At 48.9% G+C, this 18121-nt stretch overlaps 1 protein-coding gene across 3 annotated transcripts in view; it reads right to left on the minus strand.

The window, feature by feature from the left end:
• Positions 1–1657: 1657 nt before the first annotated feature.
• Positions 1658–18121, minus strand: part of TNNI3K (TNNI3 interacting kinase) — a 98347-nt gene continuing 81883 nt past the window's right edge. The window contains exons 22-25 of one of the 3 annotated variants that reach the window (XM_075759101.1): positions 16894–16953; positions 15099–15268; positions 8100–8179; positions 2047–3130 (exon numbers count right to left, since the gene is read on the minus strand). In XM_075759101.1, coding sequence (XP_075615216.1) covers positions 3054–3130; positions 8100–8179; positions 15099–15268; positions 16894–16953 — 387 coding nt within the window. In that variant the 3' untranslated portion in view covers positions 2047–3053. Of the gene's footprint in view, positions 3131–7934; positions 8180–15098; positions 15269–16893; positions 16954–18121 lie in introns of those variants that run through there. The other 2 variants (XM_075759102.1, XM_075759100.1) reach the window with 2 other exon arrangements.

Genomic DNA, 18121 nt, shown 5'->3' on the forward strand with positions numbered 1-18121 from the left:
CTGGTGCCGGGCGAGCTCTTGGTTGGTCGGGCACCAGTTTATTTTAGTCTAGATCATCTGTTACTGATAGGTTAGACAATTTGAAATGGCACTGGGTGGTCTTAAAAGCAGAGTAAGAATCCTTGGAGTGTCTCATTCTTTAGGAATGTTTCCGTGTGCTCAGCTCCTTGGGCTCCTCTGGGAACAGCACAAACTGGTTTCATTCCTGCAAACAACTTTGGAGGATTTTCTGTTCAGTAATTTACATTTTTCAGAGATTTCAATTGTATTAACAACTGATCGCTCCTATGAAAGACACTTTCCCCCTAAGCCTGATGTTTCTTCTGTAGAGACCAATTAACTGAGACATTGTTTTCTTCAAGGAACCAGTAATTTTAATTACTGGTAAAATTATTTGCAAGCAGTTGGCCTTGTACAGAGCTTTCTAAACTATGAAAGTTTTGCCTTTGAAACCTTTATGATTTTTTGTTGTTGTTGTTTCTGTATGTCCATTTCTGACACTTTCCAAGGAAAAGCTCAGGTATAAGCGAGTACATAGAGGTATTAATGCAAATGAAGTCTACTTTCCTTGCTCTATTTTCTGTTCTCTAAGCCAGTTTAGTGTCTTGTTTTCAGGTACGGCTGCTGTATTAATGAAAAGTCATTGCGTGATTGCTTTAAGCAAGGGAAAAAGACATAGCATAAAGGTATTTTTATGAAAAAAATCTTGTCGAAAAGGAAATTTAATGCTGGAACTGATTTTTCAGATATGACAATTGATCCTTTCTGCCCTGTTAGTGTCTCATACTCTGGCCGGTGCAAAAACCACGGAATAAAATCTAATCTCTGTCCACCCCTCCCTTCTTCAGCTTATTCCCTGCCTGTGCTTTGGTAGCTCTACCATAGGAAACACCTGGTCAGTTAGGTACTCAGGTAGAGAGTTTTCCTCAGCATCCCAAAGGCACCTTCTCCTGTCTGCTCCACGCATCTTTCCTCAAAGCATCCAATTTCCAGTGTTGCTTCTACTTCTAGAAAGAACACGACGTATTTCCTCCAGGCACAGGGAAATCTGGATGTTGTTTTGTTGTGGTTTGCAGCGCGGACATTGGATCATTATGGTGGAAGGACCACAGAATGGCTGAGTTCAGCGGGTGTTGGTAACGTTGCGTCTGACCTAGAGGGTGCTAGCACCAGGGTCAGAACTGTTTGTTAGCAATGAACTGGAATTGTTTGGGGGATACCTCCTTTTTTTTCCCCACAGTGATTTATCCGAGTGGGCAGAATACTAATTTCAGTGTGTCAGAGGCGGGGAGGACGCATGCGCGGGGAGCGGGACGGGATGCTGGCCGGTGCTGCTCGTGGCCACGGGGTGGTTTCCCGGCTGTACGTCGTACGGGGCTTGAGGGACTCCGCGCAGGGTCCGCCAAGTCCTCTGGTGAGCTGCGTCCCAGACCTTTCTGGGGATTTCTTCAAAGGTTTCCATTAGCCCAGCAGACTGTTGGTGTAAATGAGACTGTAACCGAAACACGAACCAAACAGAAAGTAACTGCTGGGGGTACCGGGGGCTGTCAGCAGATCTGCAACACTTTGTGTACAGCTTTATTTCCCTTCCTCCCCAAATGAAGTTTTCAGAAAGTGAAACAAAACAAAGGAAAAAACGCACCTGTAAGCCTTGCTAAGTGAAATCTTCCCCATTTTTATTGCTTCAGGACTGTGAAATTAATGACATGCATGGAAGATGTGCATTGGCAGAGCCTACTGTGCATTTATAGTTCACGTCTGTCGCACTGCACGATGCCTCATCGCAGACCTTGGTTCAGGGGTCATAGTCGTAAGAAACAAACATCCTGAGTAATATCCGCAGAGCAGCACACAGCAATTGTGAACACTGGTTTCTACTCAGCCAGTAAGACAGTTGTGTCTTTGAATCCAGGTAAGGAATCATATTACAGCAGGATTGCTTGCAGCTAGGTTTTGCTAATTTGAAAAAAGACCCCAGAAAATAACAGCATAATTAACTCTGTAATTGCTTCTAGAAGAAGACTTCAAGCTCTCCTGCCCTACGTCTTTTTTTTTTTTTTTTAATTTTTTTAATTTCCAGTGACCCAAGTTTCTGTTGCAAAGCCCGGTCATGGCACTCATCTAGCTTAGCACGCTCCAGCTGCACTCTGCTGCAGTTTTGCTTTGAGTAAAAAATGCAATGTTGCACTGTGTTAAGATTATCCTATTTGTGATACAATTTTACTTATTTTCCTTCTGGTTTAAAGTTTGTTTTGGGGTACCTCTGTTGCTTTTTGTAGGCAAATGTCTGAACAAAAGCTTACACTCTGGGAAAAACAATCAAACCAAGACAAGAAAGTGGCTAAGAAAGCACAAACATCTGGACGAGTACAATTAAGATGGCCACCCAAATATCTCTTTCTTCTCAGCTAGCAGGAAAGCATCCAAAGATCAGGGCTCTGACGAGCTGCAGCCATGCAGCTGCTGTGCTGGGCACATGTGTGAGCCCAGGATGCTGAAAATGAGACACGGACATGTCCGGGGCTGCGGGGGACTCAAGAAAGAAACCAGATCTGGTTCAGAATCTGGGAGCAGGAACAACTGTGCCTCCACAGTGGCCTGGATGGTGGTGGGGAGCAACATGCTCCTTCTCTTGATGGGGATGGGGCTGGCAGCTCCCTGGCACCTACAGGTCGGGGGGGGGCTGATAGCCCCGCGTCCTAGTGCAGTGCAAGGTAACAACACCTCGCCTGGGAGCTCTGAAAATACAACAGACGCATTTTTACTTTCATCTCTTCAAATGAATAATGCTCGAGATGAAACAGCAGCATTCCTTGTGGACATTGACTTTGTTAAATAGATGCACACCACCAAAAAAACCCCAACCCTCAAGCAGGTCAGCAGAGAGATGCTAGAGCAGAACTTATGTCAGGGAAATTTGCCATCAACAAACACAGCTGTTCAGTTTAGGGATCCTCGGTGTAACACACGGTGCCTGGGAGTCAGGCTGATACAGTGAGAAGTGCTGCTGCCAGGTGATGACAAGTCTCTCTGCGGGCGGACGGTTCGTGCTGTCAGCTGCTTTCTTCAAAGCTGCCACTGCTGCTGCAGGAGTGAAACCTCATGGTGCTCATGGGATCTGACACGTAGCCTGCAAGAACACAGAACCCCAGACTGGTTTGCGTGGGCAGGGACCTCCCAGCCCACCCAGTGCCACCCCTGCCATGGGCAGGGACACCCTCCACTAGCCCAGCTTGCCCAAAGCCCCATCCAGCCTGGCCTTGAACACTGCCAGGGAGCCAGGGGCATGGACAGGGAAGATGCAGAGAGAAGTTCATGTGTGCATCACCATAGCAGCGATTCTGCCCCACCTTTCCCTGCAGTGACATTGTCAACAAAATAACGTGCGTATCAGTTTGAGATAAATAGATGCAGATCACACTGATACCATTTTGCTGGCTGCAAATTTCCATTCAATATAATCTGCTGAGGAAAAATTTAAAATAAACAGCCCCTGTCATTCATGCAATGAATTCACAATAATCAAGCACAAAGAAGCTTTGGTGACTGACATAGAAACATTAATCTCAATGTTTTAATAACAGGGTGGAAGTTTGCCATTAAAAAACCCACAAAACCTTTTGCCCTTTCAACTAGAGCTTTGGAGGGCTCAACATAAGCATTCTGATAGGTGTTTTTAAAATATTTTAACTCTTGCCACTGCAAAAAGAAAGTGACTGCTCTTGCCAGCACTGTATTTCCAATGAGCTGCTCTAACAATGCCAGCGAAACCGTTTCTCCCTTTCCACGGTGGCATTGGTCAGCTGCTCCCGGTCTTCTTATTTTACTGAACTAACATTAAAAATCCAGTGGAGCCAACTCAAATTTCTTTTAACTAGGCATTGTACAGAGATGCTCAGATGGTCAGGAAACGAGAGCGGATAAACTGGAACATAAAAACTTTCAGGGATGCACGGTGGGGTGGGGGAAGTGTTAGAAAATGTTGCTAAGGCTCCTGCGTGCCAAATTCCTGTTGCCAAACATAAGACACACAGGTCCACAAAATTAAGACTCTGGTAATTACAACAGTACTGACCATGGCATCCCTAAGCTGTAATCCATAAACAACCTTGGTTATCTCCTAATCGTGACATACTATGCATTGAAAGCTGGCAGCGAAGCTTTTCTGTATGGGAATGTCACTCGTATCCTAAATAAGCTGGGCTTTAACGCTGCGACTGCTCTGGCACGTGCTGAATGTGCCCCGTGAGGTGAAGGCAGCATGTGTCATCGCTGCAGCCACGGCCGTGGTGCAGCACTGTGTATGTGAGGACCGATGGTCTGCGACGGGCACCGTACAAGAGCAGGATGTGCTTTCGAGGACTCTCCAGCCGTGGTGACAATGCTTCGCACTGTGCCGCCGTACACTGATCACGCTGGGTGGGAGACTGTCTGCTGCTCCACCATCACTTCCATTTGCCTTACTGCTGCCACACAGCGGGGAACCTTCGCTTTAATAAATGCTCCAACCCCCTCGACCATATCCTGCGTGTTTCTCTTTTCTTTGTAGTGCCGTGAGTTTCATACCAGCCGGGATTAAGACCACGAGGATGCTTGGCTTGCCTCACTCCCAGTGCTCCCTTCTTGTTGGCCAGCGATGCATCTCTTCTCAGCTGGATGGTGCCCTTCCAAGCACCAAGAGGGATGATGCTACTCTATGCCACAGCCTGGGCTTGCACCATCACATAACTAGTCAGTGAGTGCACGCACTGCCTTGTGTTGCAGGACAGCTTCTGTGCTGCAAGCGTTGCCAGTGCCGCCTTTGCAGCTGGGAAGCTTTGGTGACTGTTGCAGCAGCATCGTGAGCTTGTCTGCCAGCCTCTGAGAGCTGCAGTGAGCAAGGAGAAGCCAAAGTTAAAGTCCATGTTTCCACCTGTCGTCTTAATTATTAGAGGATGTACAGTTTTCTTTGGGCATTGTGCATCTGCCTCGTGTGGTTTCACTGCTTTCAACATACTAACTCACCATTTGTGAGACTTCCCGTGAAGAGCAGATCCTTTGCTTTCACTGAAGAAGTCAGGGCTGCTTATTTGTAGAATTCCTATTTTCAAATACACTCAATGAAGAAAATTGTTCACTATCAGAAAAGCTCTTGCAGGAATGGGAGCAGGGTACTTTTGGGGCTTTTACTGAGAAAGGAAAACAGTGAATGTATTCTTTATTGTTACAGGCTGCAAGTGCAAATGAGGATAATGGAAAGCATTAGGCAAAAAGCAAATAGAAAGAAAAAGGATCAAAATGGACATGAATGGGGAGTGACAGTAGTGAAATTGGTTTATGTGGCATAAAGAGTACAAATATTTGCAATCATTAGAGCAAGGGCTCTGATAAAAAAGGGCTCAGAGCTTTCTGTCTTCTGGTGTGCCGCTATACATTGCAATGGCTTGATCACTCTACCAGGATCTTGGAGCATGGGATGCAGTCAGAGCAAGGGGTGGCGGGGCTGCAGAGCGCTATGGTGGGCCTCCAGAGCAGCTGGGTCTGGTGCTTTGCAACAGGGGATGGTGATTCTGCTGATCCTCGAGATACATATCCTGCTCACACTGCAGGACTCAACTTCGACCTGCATAAGCTTGCTGTAATGAAGTATGTGGCAAGGAGTAGCTTTTCCAGTCCTGTTGTGTCCAGCAGGCAGGATCTTCACTTTCCTCGATACCACCATGGCTTTTTCCATTGCTGCCTGCGTCAGCGCAAGGCTCAGCTCCTGGCTGTGATCGGGCTGTGCCGTACCACGGCCCTGGTATCCTGACCAGCAACGTGGAGGTCTGGCTGGGGCCACCTCCCTTCCCGCTAGCATGCTTTGGCTCCCTTCTGTGGAAAATATAATTCAAGGAACAGGTATCTTTCTTTGAAAATAAATCTTGAGGTCTCATGAGTGGAGTCTGAAATCACTCAATCCCTTCAGCTTAAATGTAGCCATGGAGAGTCTCTTCTCCACCAACCCTTCATTCCCTTGTGGCCCCTTTTAATACAGACTTGAGAAACTCTCTCCAGTCTTGCCTGGACGGTCTTACTCTAGGAGTTCACTAAACATTTCTGTTTCATTGTTTTCTTCCTCTTCAAGTTTTCCAGTGCCACGTACCTGATGAAAGCTCTCTGCAGCTGTGGAATCCACATACAACAAGTAATAACAAAGTTTTTGTCCTTTTCCCAGTTTCATAGAATCATGCAATGGTTTGGGTTGGAAGGGACCTCAAAGCCCATCTAGTTCCATCCCCCTGCCATGGGCAGGGACACTGTTCACAGGACCAGGTTTTCTCACCCAGTGAGCTCAGTTCAGAGGAGAGGAGGGAGTGCAAGAGTCGTGCTGAGGCCAGGGGAAAGAAACAGCAAAGATGACAGTTGATGAGCTTCTGATATATGTCACAGACAGATATATGTCTCCTGGTGACAAGACAGGTTGGAAAGTGGCAGGAAAGGGAGCAGATGCCAGGAGACGAGTGAGAAGGCCCCACGGCAGGAGACAGCAGCAAACCCTGAGGATGGTGACACCATAAAGTCAATGGGTCCACTCAACACAGTTGCCGCTTGAACGTACAGAAAAACGTATCTGAGCATAGAGCATACAGAAGAATGTATGTTTTCCTTGCAGGTACGCCTCGGAGAGCAGAGACTTTACGCGGCACAAAGCAACTCTGCTCAGAGCAAATGCAGGGACGCCTTCCTGCTGGGACTCCTGGGGGCAGCGGCCGTGGTGTACCTGTCTCCTTAGCGGTCGTGTTGTCCGTCAAAGCCCAGCCCCGGTCCCCGGCACTGAGGATGTCACGTTCTCTGTCATGTCAGTCTCACGGCTCCTGCCGTTTTGGTTTGCCCTTGTCCGTCGCACACCAGTCTGATACGAGTTTTGATGAAAAACGCCTGTTCCCAGTTTTCAGAACAGGCAGTACCACAGCCCGTTCCCTGCCTGGGCTGGGGCACTGCTGTAGCAATGTATCGTCAGCCTGGTTTTGCATCTGGTGTCGCCGGGTGCACTGCGGTGCTCTGGTACAGTGACCCCTCCAGCAGTGGAGACAGAAGTCACCCTCTTGCCCTGCTCTGTCTCCAGGGTCCCCTGAGCTTTCACAGCTGTCACACGAGACCCAGGATATCTGCCTTGCTCTGGGCAGGTGGTGGAAGCACGGTCTGTGGTGCTGTCGTCAGGCAGAGGTAACCGCCGCGAATGCCGCACTGAGGTTTCTCAGCAAATACAGCAGCCACAGCGGATGGCCCTGCCTGTGAATCAGTGCTGAAACAGGGAAGTGGTGTCCTGTTGACGTGGCCCTCGGGCAGCTTAGGATGTTCAGGCAAACAGATCAGCTGGTGCTGGTGGAAGGAGCAGCACCGCAGGCAGCAGCTGGAGGCTTTCCACAACCCGGCACTTGGTAGGTGCAGTCCTCCTGCTGTGTTGCTGCACAGAAGGGAAAGCTTAAAGAACCAGGCAGTGAGTTTGTGAGCCGTTTAGAAAGGGTGGACGAGAAGCAGACTTGCAAGGAGCTGCCTGCAAGACAAGACCCGAGCAAAGGCTGTTTAGCAAGAGAGGTTTACTGGGGCTGACTGCAAACGCAGAGCCTAGGAAATGCCGGAAAGCCATTTGTGTGGCGATGCGTGGACACACACTCGAATGTGGTAGGACAGAAAGCCAGGAAGGCAAGAGGAAGAAGCAGTCAGGGCATCTCTGTCCTGGAGGGGAGCAGAACGACGGGATGCCCTCTGAGAGAGGAGTGTGAATGGTGAAAAGGATGTGTTGTGTCATTTTATGCTCCTGTGGTACTCCAGAAATAGGACTGTCTTGCCCAGTTTTTGCAGAAGCAGCCTTGAGGATATAATGCCACATCTTCTCCCTGTTCACAGATTCATGCACGTAGAAGAAAGGACCACCTCAGCTCCGAAGTGCTTGGGGCACACATGCCGTGAGCTGCAAGGAGCAGAGGGTGAGACCTTGGTGGCTCTGGCTGACCGGAACCAGCAGCCTCCATGCTACATTCGTTTTCTCATGAGACTTTTTGGTACCTCAGAAGACTGTAGCTCTGCACTGGTTAAACATACCCAGATGCTCAGAGGAGTATTCTGCAATAACTCACCATTTTTGTCGATTGGTGGGTACTGGAAGTTTCTTCTCATGTCATCCAAAGAAAGACCCTGAGAAGGGTGTTGCCCAGTGCTGCAAATTAAATAGGAGGTGTCAGTTGTTTAGATAAAACTGATAAAGTCACATGTCCGGGCCATGAGACCTTTTTCTACAGAGTTGGAATGAAAAGACAGTAACATGAAATACCTCAGCCTGATTCCCAGCCACTGGCATTTGCAGTAAGCAAAAAGCAAGAAAAAGTTGCGAAGCAAGGACATGAATCACACGCGTGCTCACATTTCATCCATTCTCAAAGTAACTTCCCTCAAATATACTGTTTGGGGCTTCACAATTGTTTGTACGTTGCTATTTTAGAAGCAATTCTAGGCATCATTCCAGGATCATTGTAATGTATTTTATGCACCACTGCTAACAGATTCCTGCAAGTAAGTTTCTCTGGCAAGGAAGATCTCTGAATTATCTTCCAGTCATTGACCAAAACCACTGTCCTGGTCATAAGCAGCTATCTTGTACAGCACTGTCCTCTACCAGCTCTTCTCAGGTCACGGGCAGACAGAGACCAAGCGCACACAAAACCAAGAAGCCCAAACTGTTCTCATTTAGCCCTTAGTTCATTTATTTCCAAAGGAATAAAGCAAGGGACGATGGTTATGGAGGCAGAGCCGGTGGGACAGGGAAGCAGTGCAACGCCTGGAGGACCTGGAGGTGCCCCACAACAGCTTAGATGTGTATGATGGAGAGCCCAGACCTATCGGACTGTCTCTGATACTTGATTGGGGGACTAAAGAAGACCTACTGGATTTAAGTGCTCCATGAAACTAATGCCTTAGTGTTGTGCTTTAAAAAGAAGCTCTTTCCTTGGGCCTGCCTTCACTGGGTATGCTTGCGTAAGCCTTGAGAAGCCTTTTAACTGAAAATACCATTAGCCACAGTTCTTGGGTTTGACACTTTGCACGGTCCAAGTAGAAGGCACAGTACAGAACAGAACCTTGTATCAACTTATGTGGACGCTGTGGATATTATTTATCTCAAAATATATAAAAAAACCAAAGGTCTGTCACCACTAGACTATCTAAACTTCACAGGTGTATTCATGGCTTCTGAATGTCACTAAGATACTACTTTTCATTGTCTCTTTGTGCAGCTTTGAGAGGACAATAGGATTAGGTTTAGTGAACACTAATGGCAGAGTAACGTGCCATCAGCTTCACTTACTCTTCAAGTATTTTCTGTGGCAAAACCGATCAGCCTAGCTTTTCAACCTCTAAAACGAGAAGTGATGATATGGGAAGGTCAGCTCGCCCAGCTTCTTTCAGACACATCTTGAAGAAGGACGGACAGACGGACGGACGGACGCAGGTTCCCTGCGGTGACACCTGGAGCAGCACTGTGCCCCGTGGGGGGAGGCCGGGCAGCCGCCTGGCAGGCTGGGGGTAGTTCATGAGGATCAGGAGTACCCTGAAGGAGTGGGCAAGGCTGACTCCAGCTCAGACGCTGCCTCTGGAATACTGTTTCTACCCTCTTTTCATCTTCCCATCCTCCTCCGCACTGGTCCTGGCGTCCCTCTCGCTGGAGCTCTCGCCTCTGTGCCCTCTCTGTTCCCTGCCGTCCCGAAGAGCTGTCCCTCCTCTGCACCGCACAGCTCCTCCACCACCACCCACCCGCCGCCCGGCCGCTCGCCCTGCAGCCAGCACGGCTGCCCTCCCGGGGATGGAAACCCTCCGAGGGCCGACCCGCAATGGCACGGACACGTATACCTTTTCTGTATCACTGGCATCATTGAAAGCTCGTTCATAATTAAGGACAAAAAGCCCTTCTTCAGGCAGAGGGAAACAATAAGGAGGTCTGTTTTGGGAAAACACTGTCCCGTCAGAGGCTGAAGCAAAAAGCCGGTGAATGACTGGCTGGCAAATCTGCATCTGAAAGAACTGCCGAGAACTATCGCAGCATCTCCAGGGAAAGGAATAAAACACTTTGTGCAGCATTCACGTAGTAACTCCTGACGTGTTAGCCAGGAGAGTCGAGCCATGCTGCCGAGCAGGGGCTGGCAGTGCCGGCTGTGCCGCGGACGCCTGCCCGGAGCTGCGGAGGAACCACAGCACTGGTCTGTCCCACGCGAGGATTCCCTCAGAAAGGAGAGGCTCCTAAGCAAGTTATTTGGCCTCTTTGCCCCTGGTGCAGCTCAGAGCAAAACCAGCAGACAGGATCAGCTGTTGGGAGGAGAACTATAATACAAATCTGTGATAAAAAGCACACCCTATTCTGCCATGACCCTGACTTTAGAAGGCAGAAAATCTTGATTATTCTCAGAACAGCTAACTGAACCCCATCCACTCGGTCATTCTGCTATATGTTTTTTCTTTAAATGTCTTGTCAGCTGGGTAAGGGTTTATATTAACTAAACCAGAAGAGCTGAAACCATCTCCAGCAAATTGTTTAGCAGCCTCTCCAGGCATTAAGTCTGGAAGAGGAAGAAATAGCTGCCTGGAAAGAATCTGAAAAAAGCTTGGAAAGAGCGACCTTTCCCTTGACAACAAATTTAAAACTTTTGTCTAAGGGATAACTCGGCTTTTCTCTTCTTGTCCTCTGTTCTGTGAGAAAAGGTGGTTTGTAAGGGACCAGGCACTTGTCATCAATCCACGAGAACATCTGCCCGGCAGAAAGTACACTGGTGGGAAAGGTGGAGAGAAACCACACGGGTGATAGTGTCTGCTGCGAGTGTCTGTGGGACTGTTGCACAGCCCGGAGAAAGAGAGCTGTTAGCAGGGGAGAAGAAAAGGACGTCTTTCAGCTAGAGGAAATAAGCCCATCAAAATGCCTTGATTTTCTGCAGCTGGTTCCTGCACAGACCGTTTCCTTTGCGAATCTGCTCTAAGGCACTGAAAGCAGGATGCTGTGTCCTGCGATCCCACCCAGGCACGTACGCACAGCAGTGAGAACTGGTCCACACCTGACACAAAAGCTTCTTGGCTCAGCAACGGCAGTGCTGCTTTCGTAGGCTTTGCACCTAAACCTCAGAGCCCGAGCACAGCAGAGCTCTGCAGTCCTGCCTGTCGCTAATTACGGACCAGCACCTAACGACAGAGATCTGAGCGTGTGGGTCTCTGCAGGACAAGACCCACACGGGAGTGAGCAGGACCCGTCTCTGCTGCTGCGCTCAGCTGAGGACGGCGCTGCCAGGCTGCCAGCCAGCAGGATGGACGGGGATGTCCCTGCTCCTGCCTCCCTGGCCGCTCACCCAGCCCAGGAGCTGGTGCGCACCGGAGGACGAGGTCTGTGCGATGCAGCCGAGCCAAGGCACCCACGGCAAGTGCTGCTCAGCACGGCGTTACTTCTGTGTGCAGGGCAGGTGTGCACAGAGGTCCCGACGGCGGCACACAGAGCTCACCAGCTGGCTAGTGAGGTCTGCCTGCACGCACCCAACAACGGTCTCATGGCAGACAGAGCAACATTTGCTGCACGATTCCTCTGTTCTGCACAGATAAGGAATTCTTTCAGAATATTACGACATACCATACCACACAGGCAGATATTTGCTGTTTGAGGCAGCCCATAGCATAGGCTAAAGAGCAGCCTCTGCCAAGCCCATCAGACGTGTCAATATCACTATACAAAGATACAAAGAAAGAACACCCCAAATTAAGAGCTACTTAAAGAAGAAAAGACTATTCTTTTGCAGATGTTGCCCTTGGATTCTGTGGGAAATGCCTAGGGTGCAAAGAACAAGAAAATCAAGAGTTAAAGCTCCTATACAGCCATGAGTTGCCATGTTAAGCTGTCCTGTCAGACAACTAAAATGCATTGCTACTGCATCCAATTCATTACGAGACTCCTGCCTCCCACTGCTCATTACTTGGCACAGAGCAACAGCTACCGTGCTGGGGAGAGCCTAAAGTTGCAGGGCAAGAAGCAAACAGATAACTTCAGTGCTACGGCTGTTTAACTCCGCATGAATTACACAAAGATTTCATCAGACGAATTGCTTCTGCCGTGGTGCGGTGCTGCACAGTTTTCCAGGACATGAAGTCGTTGGAGCAAGTGGAAACAGGAGGCAACCCAGGAAATACAGTCCAGCTTGGGAACAAACCAATGCGACCCCTTCCCTCTGAAAATGCTCATGCTTACAAAAATGAAATCCCAGGAAACAATTGTCATTAGGAAATGAAGTCATTAATCATCTCAGTGTGTTGCATAACTGAAAAACTACTGAAACTGTGGAAACCATTCCCTTTTCGTCAAGCGTTGTGCCTCTGGGTGAATCTTTCTGGGTGCTATTTATAGATTTGAATGTTGTTAGTTTGTATGGCAGAGCATTTATAAAAGAATCCACCTTTAAATAACCGCTGGGGCTATAAGGAGCCCATTTTGGTGGGCTAACGAGCCTCAGCACTGCACAGGGAGCACTCAATTGCAGTACGAGAGGGGCACTTGCAAGTGCTCCCCCCTGCTCCTATCTACGCTGACCTAGATATGGCACTTAGTCCTTTCATGCAAATCTATTACGCTCAACAGCCAAATCTGGTCCTTTACAGAAAATAAAAGTCTAGCTCACATTGCCTTCGTCCTGACCTCAGCGCCCATCTCCATGTCGGGCTCCAGCAGCATATGACAAAAGCAAAGCAATTTATAGGATATTGCCTTTTGCCAGATGAACGTTTCGGGTCTGATTTATATTTTCATGTAAAAGATATCGGTGTCTGTCTGCAGGTGTTTGCCTTCTGCCTCTCCATGCAAGCCCCCGAACAGGCAAAGGATTGATTCATTTTGCTCCTCTATTCCAGCTCCCCATTTTAGCTGATTTTATTTCTGACTCTCCAGGTCCCGGTTAACAGGAACATACCAGGAGGGCATGGCTTGCTCTGCTATTCCTCTTCCTGACTGCTAAGTGGTGCTAAAGGCTAAAGTTTAAACTAAGTGCACTGCTCTTCTGCCAGAGATTAAGAGCACCATTTCATTTTCGCAGCACTCTCACTCCCCATGGGATAGAGATGGGAGATGATTGCTAAATTTGCCCTCCAAACCAAGTCTCCCAGTGGTAGGGTAGACTGCCTCAGATATTAACTTAATGGTGCAATGGTATAGAGAACCCACACGTGACTTGCCTTAAAAAATACCGGGAGTTTTTATTCCTCTTTGGTCATAAATTGAATGATATGTGGTTTTTAGGATGTACTCCAGTGGGAACAGCCCCAGCAATGCTGACTCCCACAAATCTCTGTGAGGCTCTTCCTTAAGGAAAAGGGACTTGGCATTTGTATCTCCTGGCTCTGTACCTGCTGGGACAGTCCGGTGTCTGTCCGTCTGTCCCTCCCCTTCTCGGCACGGACACCTTCACCTGCCGCCCTCCCCAGACCACAGCCTGGGCTTTGGGACGAGCGCAGGTGGCAGCACCCGTCTGGCGCTGCTGGCTCCTGGCAGCACAACACCATCTTCCAGTAGCACGGCCCACCTCATCCATTTAATCATATCGCAATTTGAGATCAAAATGAAAAAACCAAACCCTAAAATCCAGAACTGAGAAACACAACATCAAACCCAGCACTCTTCAATCACTTCTCTACTACAGCTGCTCTCTGGGATCGCTAGTCTCTCCCCGTGTTTTATCTTCATCACAGGCTCTTACGGTCAGGGAACTGGGTGTTCTTCCTGTCCATAAAACTCCCTCTCATTAAATAAACTCCACTAATACTAAGAATCTAGTAGAGGTGAGGGCGTGTTAGAAAATAGTTTTCAGACACTTGGTCAGACACAAGCTCTGCACTCCATAAAGTGGACATACACATATAAATGTAAAAGGAAACAAATTTTCTCGTACATAATGATCATAATGGTATTTCTTCCCAAATTTGGTTATTTCTGGGATTTTCAGTTGGATTTTCCCACGTGTTCCCTGTTCTTCCTAATCAGGAAGACATGTCTGCCTTGGATTTTGGCAGAGGGAACAAGTCATGTGTGAGACGAGTCAGCAAACGTACTTACCCCAGCTCCGCGGGGCTCAGATTGCTGCTGGGAGCTGAGGTCCCCGAGGAGCTCTGGCCCCTGACGACGACTGGCAAATCCTGCCCTCCCGTTTAGATGCGACACACTAACACAGACTTCTCTGTTTTTCAGACAGCCTGTAGAGGTTTTCCTGCCTCCAGTATAACAAACGGGTCTGCCAACCAGAGAAGAGCTCCGCAGGAGCCAGCTCCCCCCGATGGCATTGCTGCACAGCGGTTACGTACGAGCAGCTCTCCCGAACGCGAGCGGTGCCCACACTCATAAGCTCTGTGCCCACACTCGTAAGCTCCGAGCCACAGCGCTGCCCGATGTCACCAGCCACGCCATTCGGTACTCGCGCTGCCCATGGTCTAACCTGGGCTTTCCATCTTGTCTCCGATGCCACACACCGGAATATGTTTTTCTTTATTTTTTTCCAAAGAAAAGATGTGTCTTTTAGCTTTTCTTTGCTGAAAATTTTCAAATTTAAACCACATTGTGATATAAACACTGGCCTTCCCAGACGTGCTGGCAGGCAGTGAAGGTACGTCCATCTAATGACCACTCATCGCCGCCCCTGTGGATGGGCGGTCATCGGTCTTTCCTTTCATATGATAAAGCAGTGGTACTGTGTGTAGGGCCCGTACATGGCAGGACTTGATTTGCTACTATTTTTATGTTACTCATAGTGAAAAATGCAAATGCTTAGCCGTTGTCTTGGCAGCAGGATGGCTTCCACAGCATTCAGATAACCTGAACTCCCTGTGCTACAGCGGTTACAGGAGAAGGCAAGACTGCAGAAGCGCTTTCCCCGGCTGGCCCTGGCAGTGCACCAGCCCCGGGGGGTGTTTGTGCCGCCGGCTTCCCCCACAGCCACATCCCCTAGCCAGGCACGATCCCTGCTGCAGGGACCTCCCGTTCTAGGCGTGTGAGCCACGCCGTCTCGGGGACGACTCCTTCCGTCCCTTTCGGAGCGAGGGCGCTCCTCGGCCCTGTGATGACGGGTACGTACCTCTGTGACCAGACAGCGTAAGCTCGTGCATTCAAGGCATATTCCAACTCAAACCGGCTCCGCAGCGCTGCAACGTGACTGCGGCCAGGACCTCCTCGTGCAACAAGACAGTCTGAAGATGACGAGGGAGACAGAGAACCGCTGCTGTTGCTGGAGGCTGGAGACATTAGCTGGATTTAAAAAAAGAAAAAAAAAAAACAAAAAAGGCAGCACTGTTAATATTTACAAGTCTTTCCTCAGCTCTTTCTCCTAAGTTGTGTCCCCCACATTTCCTTTATAGTTTGGCTGAAAAAAGCGGTGCGTCCTGACTTTGATCAGCTGAGGAGAACTGGGTGCTGCCTGCCACATAAAGCGGTCCATTCATCATTGCCTAGGGTTTTCAGCCTGGGCTTGAATGGCTTTTGAGAAGGTACGCTTTAGCTCAGCCATGAGTTATTTGGCGTGTGAGTGTCCGCTGTGCAGCTGGAAGACATCGCTATCTCCCCGTCGGGATCCACCGGTTGAGAGTTTTCCATCTGCCCCAGAAAGGTGGCAGCGCTGCCTGACCACAGCGGTCCCGTCCGAGTGTCCCAGGACAGGAGTTCAGACTGATGGTGCAATGTAAATGCGGGGCTGGTACATCGATGTATGTGTTCCTACATATGGCCCAGCCATTCCGCACGGGCGCCTGCAGCAGCAGGGACCCAGACATGCTGGCACAAAAGGTCCCTGCCAGTCCTAGCTTCAGAGGTACTTAAAAGGAGCAGGAATGATGTGCTGAGAGAGGAGAAGAAAAAAGAGAGGAAATAGAGGGAGGTGGAGAGAGAAGACTCTCCACCTTCATCCTCCATTGGCTGCAGTACTTAGCAGAGATTTTGTTCCTTAAAACTCCTCTCAAACAAACCTTTGCCCTGGACACAGTGCAGCTTAGGTCTAACTCCGCAGGTAAATAAGGCTTCCTTTTTTTCTTTTTGTATGTAAGCTCTTGCCCCAGATTTCTTCTTGCATGCACTGCTGCCTATGTATCATAGAAGTCAGGTCTCCCATGAGATGACACAGTTTCTTGTGATATAGTACTTCACTTTTTTTTTTTTTTTTTTTTTACACCTAAAAGCTTCCACCTACGCATAGAGCAACCAGCTGCAGTCAGAGCATGAAGGAATGTAACAGATTATGGGTGTCTTTTCTGACCCTTAAGCTCAAGAGCAGTGAACCATTTTAAAAGGAGGTTGGTGGTTTTTTTTTAAACTCTTACATGCACACATGCACACAAACACAGAGAGAAAATATAATTTCAGGAATTGCAGCCCTGAATCATTTACTTTCTGTTTGAGCACTTATCTTACACCAGGCCGAAGGCTGCTACATCCCTGTGTGTCATAGCCACAGTCCAGAGCAGGAATTGCTTTTGCATTTATCCTTCATATGTTTTCGCTTTTTACCTTTCTCGTAAGGCCAGTTTGTCTTTTCTTCTTTTTAAACCAAGCAGTCTTGAATGGGATGAATGGGAGTAAAAAGTTCTGCCCAGGGCTGCTGTGAGGTGCATCCCCACAGCGCTGGTCACGCTCTTCCGTGCACCCCTCTGAGTGGCTCCTGACACTCACAGCAATAGCTGGTCCCTCCTCCTGGCACCCGTATAAACCGCTGCTGACAGCGTGCCCTAAAAATACAGTGTGGTGGCTAACGATAGGACGAAGCAGCTCCAGCAGCTCGCAGGCTCCAAAGCCACCCCTTCCTCAGCTGCTGCTCTCCCCGCTCGTACTCCCAACCACGCAGCGCACGCACAGGCACTCCGCAGTGCAAATAAGGTCCTTACCTCAATGTTGCACAGACATTCTTCTAATTTCGTGACTACTTCTGAAAACTCTGGCCTCCCCTGTGAACGCAATAGAAAAAGCAGAGCTGTGTTAAAAATAGAAGGGGACATACCTTCTGGGATTGAACTGACTCACAGATCCGTGATGAATCACAGCTCCCCTCCATTTCCCTTTCTCTGAATTTCATGGCATTGCCTTCAGTCTGCTTGGGAATCTGATGGGAGCTGCAAGTTCAGTGCTAAGCTATGAAACTAAGAGGTGTGTGCATAACAGCTTTAAGTGCATCGTTATTCTCTTTTTCTGTAACAATTAGATTTGAGCTAACAGTGACTAGATCATAGGATTACAAAAATACTAGCAATAAATACTTGGCTCTCCTTATACGTTAGGTATGCTTCCTCTTTGCCCATAAACACAGCAAGAGCTTGAAGAGCAGCAGAGAAGCTCCAGAGCGATACTGCGGTCACCCTCTCCCTTCCCTTCATGGTGTACTCACATCGCTTCACGGGCACCGTCTCTGCAGCTGCTCCCCACCGCCTGCCCGACCTGCTCCCAGAGACGTGTCTCCATCTCCGTGTGCTTTATGCGGCACGAGAGATTGCGGAGGGGAATGACCAATGTATCTCCTTGTTATTGCTGATCAATACCCCGCTCCAGTTTACAGCACAGTCTTCCCAGGCTTAACTAAAGCATGGCATACAACGGCGTTTGACAGAGGAGCACTGGGAATACCTTAATTAACTGTTAAACACGCACCACATCTTCCTCAGCAAAATTGCCTGCAAGAGGCAGGCATAATTTAAGAGCTTTAGGACAAAGTCCTGCAGCCTTCACATCTATGAGCTATGGCAGAGGGACAATACACACAGATAAGACTTCAGGTTTTAGCCCTTTGTGAGAAAGTATCGTAACAAAATGGGCGTTAAATGCTTTTCTTTCTCAAAAGGGTAAGAAAGAAAATGACCAGTCCACGTTAAGTTCTATAGACTTGTCCTCATCTGCAGTTACCGAGGAAAGGGAGGGAGCGAAGGGTGTTCATGGTGTCCGCAGCGGTGTCCTGGCTGACACGTGCTCCCCGTGGAGGTGCCTTAAGGCAGAGACAGTCTGCAGCCTTCTCCTGCCTGTGCCACCAGCCCTGCCCGGAGCAGCCCGCGCAGCGTGCTGGCTGAGGAAGGGGAGCTGTGATGGGCTGCTCTGGGGGCAGCCGGGGTGCAGACCTCGGCCGAC

The sequence above is a fragment of the Balearica regulorum genome, chromosome 8 (assembly GCF_011004875.1).
Source record: "Balearica regulorum gibbericeps isolate bBalReg1 chromosome 8, bBalReg1.pri, whole genome shotgun sequence".
NCBI classification, from domain to species: domain Eukaryota; kingdom Metazoa; phylum Chordata; class Aves; order Gruiformes; family Gruidae; genus Balearica; species Balearica regulorum.